The 9252-nt window shown below is 46.3% G+C and overlaps 1 protein-coding gene across 1 annotated transcript; it reads right to left on the reverse strand.

Annotated features, from left to right (window-relative positions):
• Positions 1–3739: 3739 nt before the first annotated feature.
• LOC146041781 (interferon-inducible GTPase 5-like) lies at positions 3740–5235 on the reverse strand. Its single transcript, XM_083161678.1, has one exon. The coding sequence runs from the start codon at positions 5231–5233 to the stop codon at positions 4031–4033; it is 1203 nt and encodes a 400-aa protein (XP_083017804.1). The 5' UTR covers positions 5234–5235; the 3' UTR covers positions 3740–4030.
• Positions 5236–9252: the final 4017 nt, after the last annotated feature.

Raw genomic sequence — 9252 nt, forward strand, 5'->3', positions numbered from 1 at the left:
AGGCTGCCGCCGTGAAACTACACAAGTAAGGCAGCCGTTGGGCTACGCTGATAACTTAGCTTAGGCTGCCGCCGTGAATCTACACAAGTAAGGCAGCCGTTGGGCTACGCTAATAACGTAGCTTCAAACGTAGCGTAAGCTGCCGCCGTGAAACTACACAAGTAAGTCAGCTATTGGGCTACGCTGATAACTTAGCTTAGGCTGCCGCCGTGAAACTACACAAGTAAGTCAGCTATTGGGCTACGCTGATAACTTAGCTTAGGCTGCCGCCGTGAAGCTACACAAGTAAGGCAGCCGTTGGGCTACGTTAATAACGTAGCTTCAAACGTAGTGTAAGCTGCCGCCGTGAAACTACACAAGTACCGTTTTTTTTTAACCATCAAGGGGCTTTGGAATGGGTGAAAAAAATGTACTCTGGTGTGGTTATTTGTAGTCAGTAAGTGAGTGGTGATTGTGTTTTAGGCAGGGGTTTGTTCATTAACGTACGCTTATACTAGTTTGGAACTTCCTGCCCAACCTCTTAGGCTGGTTAGTTCCTCCTATTTTCCCTTTATATTTTTTAGAAAATAAATTTGATAGATTTTTTTTCTAGTTTATTTACCATCTCTGTCTATTTATTTATGATTATTTTGTGATACATAGGTTATTAGACATTACATTTAGCTACATGGACATGTTTTACTGTAAAGCTGTGTACACACGGGGGAGATATATTGCTCAGCCATATATGGCTGAGCAATATATTGCTCAGTTTCTCCTGTTCATCAGCGACCAGAGATGTTCGATGATGAAAAAGAAACTGCCGGGGGGAGCCCGGCAGTGGAAATCAGCTGGTCGCAGGAGCATGTTCCTGCGACCAGCGATCACCACAGGGGCAAAAATGGGAACGCGCACCCGGCGATATATCGCCGGTGCACACTCCCATTGCGGGCAATATGGTCGCTCAGCGACCATATTTCCAGCGGTTTTGCACAAAATCGCCCCCGTGTGTACGCATCTTAACATGTCCATGTCTGTACAGTAACATAAGCCATAGGGAGTTTAAGAAGTGTGCTGCTACAGGCACATCTGCTGCCCTGACTTTATTGAGAAAGAAAAGATTTGTCATATGGTGGTGCACCATTCATAAGAAATTGAGTCATAAAATATACCTTTTATTGGTTATGATTTAAAAAGAGCGCGAAATATATATCTCTATGACACCATTATGACTCTCCTTCTTATATCATAAAACAATTGTTGAGGAGGGAGGTGTTCATACAGTTGGAGTTTGTGTGTGTTATATCAAAGATTGGGCAAGCCGTTTTGGTAGCTACTAAGATTGTGTTTCCTTTCATTCACTTGTGTTACATTCAAGTATCTGTTTGTTCCATGTCGATACAATTTAGCAATCAGCTTAACAGGTGTCACTAGTGAGCAGGGCCGCCAAGAGAAATCCTGGGCCCCGGTACAACAATTTTGTGGGGCCCCCACGGACGGAGCTCCCCGCACACTCTGCGGACCCTTGTTATACCACTGCTTCCAAGGTGGATACAGGGACAAAAATTTACACCGTAATGCCTATTACACATGTCACACACCCATTACATATTAAACCACATGCCATAATGCTCTTTACATGTTATGCCACACACCATAGTAGGCAGTAAACATTATGCCATACACCGTAATACCTATTACATATTTTACCACATGCCATAATGCCCATTACACATTATTCCTCACAAATGCTCATCGCCAATTATGCCACACACCAATGTCTATTACATATAATACCTCCCATTTTATGCCCCATACTGTAAGTTCCGCTTACCTAAATGCTCATTGCTATGGGCTTCATGCTTGATGCCAGGGGTTAACATGCTTGTTGCCATGGGTTTACATGCTCTGCCTGGAGTTACATGCTCTGCCAGGGGTTACCATTCTCTGCCAGGGGTTAACATGCTCTTTGCCATGGGATTAATCTGCACTGTCATTGGTAACATGCTCTGCCAGGGGTTCACATGCTTGTTGCCATGGACTTACATGCCCTGCCATGTGTTACATGCTTTCCAGGGGTTATAGTATATGCTCTGCCAGGGGTTACATGCTGACTTCCAGAGTTGGATCTCAGCCCCAGCAGCATGCAGGGAGGCAGCAGACATAGAGCAACCAGCCACCCACCTTCCACCTTGGAACACAGTGACCTGGACATGGGTGGGGAATCAAGTCTGGAATTGCTGGGCTGGAGACATGACACTGGCACCTGCTGCTGTTGGTGGCAGCTGGGATGGGAATGTGGGGAGTGGGGTGGGCTGGATTTTGCAGAGTGGGTGGTACTCCGAGGGAGGTGGCCTCTCTCTGTACCGGCACACAGGGACTACCTACCCTAAGTGTCCTCCTGTCACTGAGCCATGGTAAGCTCCAAGTCACATGGATGGCTTTCAGCAGGCCCTGTAGTCGGAGAGCAGAAGGACCTCTGTGATGCTTCTGCCCCCACGTCCACCCACATCCGCACTCCCAATGCAGATGATGAAAAGCTGACTTCGGCACACTTATACCCAGTGCACTCGCCGCCAAATAAAAAAAAATGTGTGTCCAGACCGGGGCCCCCCTGACAGGCCTGGGCCCGGGTAAATTGTACCTGCTCCCCCCCTCTCTCGGCACCCCTGCTAGTGAGTTGGATACAGATACAATCTATGTGGTTAGGCGTTTATTGTGATCATATAGCTGCCCCGCTGTCTGCAGTCACTCCCTGTACTAGGGATAAGTGCTGTGATGCGGGCTGCTGTATACCGGCTGTCTTTTCTCTGCACCACTGCCAGCTGTGCTGGTAACACGGTGGTTATAGGGAGACTGCTGGTGTCACCTGGGGATGAATGCTGATATGCGGGCTGCTGCACGCCGGCTGTCCCTCTCTGTACCGCTGCCAGCTAGTGCTGGGAGTGTCTGCAGACAGCAGGGCAGCTATATGATCACAATAAACGCCTAACCACATAGATTGTATCTGTATCCAACTCACGAGTGACACATGTTAAGCTGATTGCTAAATTGTATCGACATGGAACAAACAGATACTTGAATGTAGCACAAGTGAGTGAAAGGAAACACAATCTCACATATATCTGTGTAGACAATATTTCTGTAGGTACCAACATAGCCCAGCTCACAAGCCTTGTCAGTGCTCATGCACCTTGATAAACTGAGTTACTAATCTAGGGCCTCTACTAGTGCCAATATTGTCACCACATAGTAGCTACCAAAACGGCTTGCCCAATCTTTGATATAACACACACAAACTCCAATTGTATGAACACCTCCCTCCTCAACAATTGTTTTATGATATAAGAAGGAGAGTCATAATGGTGTCATAGAGATATATATATATATATATATATATATATATATATATATATATTTTTTTTTTTTTTTGATTAAGGTAGTTGCTCCTTGAACCCGCACGTGCCTTTTAATCACACTGTTTTCACTTGTGTACATGTTTTTTGTTGTATGTCATATTTCGCGCTCTTTTTAAATCATAACCAATTAAAGGTATATTTTATGACTAAATTTCTTATGAATGGTGCACCACCATATGACAAATCTTTTCTTTCTCAATAAAGTCTTCTCCCAACATTGTCTGTGGTAGCACACCCCTAGAAATATAGGAATACGTTTATCCTTACAAGAGGGGGCCAATCGTAATTGATCTAATACCTACCTCCCTTCCTGTGCAACAGATCTGCAAGTCCTGACCTACATCTGCTGTCCTGGCCTGCTCCACGGCATAGCCACACCTCCTCGCAGGATCAGTAAGGAGAATCGGAGCTACTGTATCCGTTATAGCAGATGTGCCTGTAGTGCAGCAGCCGGCTGCTAAGTAACCAGAAGCTGCCCAGAGGGATCCAGCTGTGGGCATATGACTGGCAATGTAACTTGATACAGGGGCAGGTAAGTTTTAATAGATGACCTCAATGATGATAAATTACCTCTACAAAGAAATGTACTGTATTGTACTGTATATTTGGTATCTATAATGCACTGTATACATTTAAACCAAATCCTCTAAAGCTTTGGTAAGCACTCTGACTGCATCATCTGCAATCTCGTTCAGAAAGTTATTCAACATCCAGAATGTGGTGCCAAATGATATACCTCCTGCAGCCAGACTGCCAACCCCTGGCAACACACTGAGAAAATACTCAACTACCATGCCCGCTGTCAGTACACCTGACATTAGAAGTTTAATGACTAACTCCTTAGTTATTTTTTTATTAAAGAATGGGGATTGAATTACAGATTTCAAATCCTTGACATCCTTGTTAAAGGTCTTGGCCATTTTATTAAGGGCAATCTCAGTAAGACCAAAATCTGCCAGAAATGACTTTAAAGCTCCGATCAGGATAGGGACGTCACAAGCAAATGAAAGACCTGGAACTGGCAAAAAGGCAACTCCGGCTGAAGTTGCTGAAAGTAGCCATATCCGTTTCTTATGAGCATTCCTTTTCTTTTCCAGCACCTGGAAGGAGATGTTGGGCAGGCAACATGAAAACATGTCTCTCTTGATATCTGGAAGATCATCTTCTAGAGCCTCCATGAGCTTAGGAAAGTCATACATGTGGGGATAAAAGGAAGAGATAAGGAAAATGTGCCTTTCTTTAACTCCTTTACCCTTCAGCCCTTTACTGCAGTCTTCCCGAAGTTTTGTCAATATGTTCTCTTCATTGTATGATGTTGGTCTTCTCTCTTTGGATTCCTTCAAATCTCTATCAATTTTTGAGCGGGCAAAATAATAAAGTTTTCCCTGGGACTGGATGGCTTCTGCCAGAAGAACATCATTTTCTGTAAATCTTTCTTTTCCAATTATGATAAAGGAATCATATTTTCCAAAGTCAAATTTCTCCAGATATTCATCTGCCTTAAAATCAGGAGTTCCAATTCCTGGGAGATCCCAATATTTGACATTCTTGTGCTGTGGGTGAGGATAAGGAGTTGGCACCATTGTGGCTTGGATCACATCTGTTTCTGCAGCACCTTCATCTTCATCACCAAGACCACGTATGGCATTAATAAATGTGGACTTTCCAGATCCAGATTCTCCGGTTATTGCTATATTCAGCGGGACATTATCTGCTTTCTCCAGAGCTTCCTTAATCTTTTTAGCAGCTTCTGTGATATCACCATCCTTTAAAGCATCTTTCATTTTCTTCATGTCTTCTTCAGAGATTATTTGACATGTTTTTTCTGATGCCATCATTGAAGATTTCTCTCTGTTATTTAGACGTAAAATATTTATTGATCACCTGAAACTTCACATATAACAAAGCAACAGTAACAGTATTACATTACAGCTAAGGTGTATACACATTGGTCAACCTGGCGGCTGTTGATATTGATACGATATATCGACGGCAGCCAGGTCCCGTGGGTGCCGGCATCGGCATGGCCTTCCTTTCGATTGGGAAAAAATAGAATTCTGCTTTTGATCCCGATGTCGCAGGGACATGTATCAGGATCGAATCGGCATCAAATTCTGCTGTACATGTGCAATTCTATTCCATATAGTCTATATTGTCCAAATCGAATAGAAAATGACCTTGAATCGCACCTTATGCACACTACTTTACACTTATTATGCAAATGGAGCCAGCAGATTTATAGGGGGAAATTTACTAAGATGGGAGTTCTGTTTCACAGAATAAAATGTAGATTTTGATTGGTTGACCATAGCAACTATGGTCAACCAATCAAAATCTACATTTTATTTATTTTGCACCTTCTAGATGATAATAGATAGTATCTGATTGATTGCCCATAGCAACATCCCATCTGAAATAGAGATCCCATTTTAGTAAATATCTCCCATAGTGTTGTCATGTCTTATGCACAGTGCATGTACTGTAATATTCACAATAACATTCAAAAGCAAGCGCACCCATCCCATGGGCCGTGGCCGGCTCTACCATTAGGCAGCTGTCTAGGGCACCAGTATCTGTAGGCCACCCCTGAGTCTGCATATCATTAAGGATGGATCTGAGACAGGCATCCTTGTTGAACTTAATGCAGGTGACAGCTGTGGAACTTCTAAGACACCACCGCCACACTTTACCTGAGGGGCTGCATCAGAGCCAGATTAAGGTCTGTGGAGGCCCTGGACAACCCCCCCCCCCCCCCCCCCCAGGCTGCACATGCACATGCCCATTGCATTCCACAATGCTGCATTATTACACAAGCCAATGCCTTCCTTCCCATGTCCTTTACAGTCCTGTGTGTCTTTCTAGCCTTCATCTCTCTAGAAGTGCATGGATAGCAGAAGTCAGTGCAGAATGGGTGATATATAACCTGCTCATTTTGCTGACAGTAATAGCATGCATAGAGTACACAGATCGCTAATAGCAAAGTACAGTTGTCGGAAGAAAGCTTGCCAACCACTGACATGTGATGAGACCATGTACAAATAGAAATAGCTAGCCGTGACACACAGTCTGGCTCTGGAAGGGGGTGCAAGGGGGTGCCATGAATCGTGGGAGGGGGGACGTGAATCGCGGGAGGGGGGCGCGGGGGGGCCGAGAATTGCAGGAGGGGGTGGCACAGGGGGTGCCGTGAATCGCAGGGTTTGGGGGGTCCGCGAATAGTGGGAGGGGGCGAGGGTTGGCAAATCGCAGGGGGGGGGGGGGGTCGCTGGGGTGCCGCGAATCGCACGAGGGGGGCGCAAAATGCGGTCAGGGTGTGGCGTGAATTGTGGGAGGGGGGGTCATGGGGGGTGCTGTGAATTGCGGGGTGGTCCGCGAATGGCGGGAGGGGGGTCGCGGGGGGAGTGCCGCGAATGGTGGGAGGGGGGTCGCGGGGGGTGTGTGTGCCACGAATTGCGGGAGAGGGGGTCGCGGGGGGTTGCCACAAATCGCGGGTGTGTGTGTGTGTGTGCCGTGATTCGCGCGGGGGTTGGGGGCGCTCACCTGGTGGCTGTGGAGTAGCAGTGTCTTTGCCGGGCAGCAAGGGGAGGCAGAGGGTGTCTGGCACTGTGGGCTCACTAGGCTAATTCTCTGTCATTATGTGACATGAGTGTGTTTGGGGGAAGTCAGAGGCTCTACTCAGCATTATAGAAACACTCACACATTTTGAGTGACAGATGTTGCCAAATATATAATAGTGTCAACAACTGGTGTGGGCTTATATCTACAGGCAGTACTACTAGTGCTGTCGGCATCTATTGTGGGTATATGTATAGGCAGTGCTACTGCTGTTGGCAACTGCTGTGGGCATATGTATAGGCAGCGTTACTACTGTCGGCAACTGGTGTGGGCGTTACGTTTAAGCACTGCTACTACTGTCGGCAATTGGTGTTTACATTATGTATAGGCATCACAACTACTGTTGGCAACTGGCGTGGGCATTACGCATAAGCAATGCCACTGCTGTCGGCAACTGGTGTGGGCATTATGTATAGGCAGTGCTACTCTTTTGGGCAACTGGTGTGGGTGTTACATATAAGTTGTGCTACTACTATCAGAAAATGGTGCATGTAAGCAGAGCTACTAATATAATATATATATATATAAATATATATATATATATATATATATATATATATATATATATATATATATATATATATATGGGTTTGGTGGATGGGGGGGGGGCGAAAAACACCTGATTGACTCGAGATTTATCCTATGTGCAGGAGGATCAATCTCTTGCAATCTCTTGGTTATACCAATGGCACAGGATTGTGCATTGGGTCCTACACATCAGGCACATACGAGTTTGTCAGATAAATTGACCCAATCCACCTGAATTGGGTCAAATCTGACAAAATCTCACAAGTGTAGAGGCCCCCATACATTAGTCTGACTTGTCCTAGGGACAAGTCGGACTTGATTTCCCCTGCAGCTCCCCGGAACGGGAACACACGATTAGGCACTTGATGTGCCAAGTTATGTATATGATAAAATCGCATGAGATTTATCATATGCAACTACCGGGGAGCTGCAGGGGGAGAGCCGGGTGGGGGACGCTGGGGAGCTGCAGGGAAGTGCCGGCAGGGTGAGCTGACAAATAGTCAGCAGGCGGGGGACGACGGGGATCCGGGCATAGGGAGAGGCTGGGAGCAGACACATAGACAGCGGGCGGGGGGGGAACGAACAGGTCACGTCCGTGCTGGGCAGGAGGACCAGGCAGGCAGCTGCAGCTTCAAGGAAGAAAACCCCAATACAAACGAATGGGCAGCCAGTGATTGGTTTTTCTTCCTTGAAGCTGCGGCTGCCTGGTCTTCCTGCCCAGCACGTGAGCTTTTCCCCTCGCCGGTTCACCGGCGCCCCCAGCCTCTCCCCATGCCTGGCTCACTGGCATCCCCCGCCTGATGACTATTTGTCAGCTTACCCTGCAGTTCCCCGGCATCCCCGCCTACTGACCGTGCCCGGACCAGACTGCACATAAGATTTAGGAAATCTTATGTGCAGCCGGTGCGACTGCCCAACTCCGATCCGATGCGCACGGGACCGCGCATCGGGTCGGATAGGGTGTGAAAACATGCGATTTGGGACGATTTCACGACCCTATTCATCCGAATCGGGTGAAATCGGGCCCAAATCGCATAATGTATGGGGGCCTTATGAGGCCCTAACACTAATCCCCACCAGCAGCCTATATCCAGACTGCTGGGATGCTGACTCTTTTAGGATGCAGGCAGGGTGCAGTGGTGTGGGGGTAGTTGAACTGACAATTTGCCTAGGGTGCCAAGAAACTTTGCACCAGCCCTGTTTATCAATCAATTTTATCACTTTTAAAGCTTAGTACATCTGGCCCTCTGTCCCTATACAGTCAGCCCACCTATAACTTCACTTTTGAAGGGGGAACTGTTTTCACCTCAACCACAGCCCTGCACAATAATTCCAACAGAAAAGACTGTCCCAACAGCTTTCTTTTCTGGCATAGCGTATGTGATTCCAAGCCGTCACAAGATCCTTTTGCTGTGGGCATTGTCTATAAGAAAAACTACTGTGTTGCATACATGTAAAAGGAGTACTACTATGCAGCTAACATGAATAAAGGGCACTACTGTGTGTCATAACATGAGTAAGGGGCAACACATGTGGTGTAATGCGAATGAGGTTGTGCTACTGTGTGGAATATTTAATTTGTGGGTACTATTGGGTGACTACTGTCCCTTTATAAAGAATGAAAGTTAGGGTACACATTTATAGTTTGCTGGTGAGTGCCACAAAATTAGTTGCTTTTGTTGCTTTACTCTCATATAAGAATCAGGCCACTGAG

Source organism: Crinia signifera, chromosome 19, assembly GCF_055691185.1.
Source record: "Crinia signifera chromosome 19, ASM5569118v1, whole genome shotgun sequence".
NCBI lineage: Eukaryota > Metazoa > Chordata > Amphibia > Anura > Myobatrachidae > Crinia > Crinia signifera.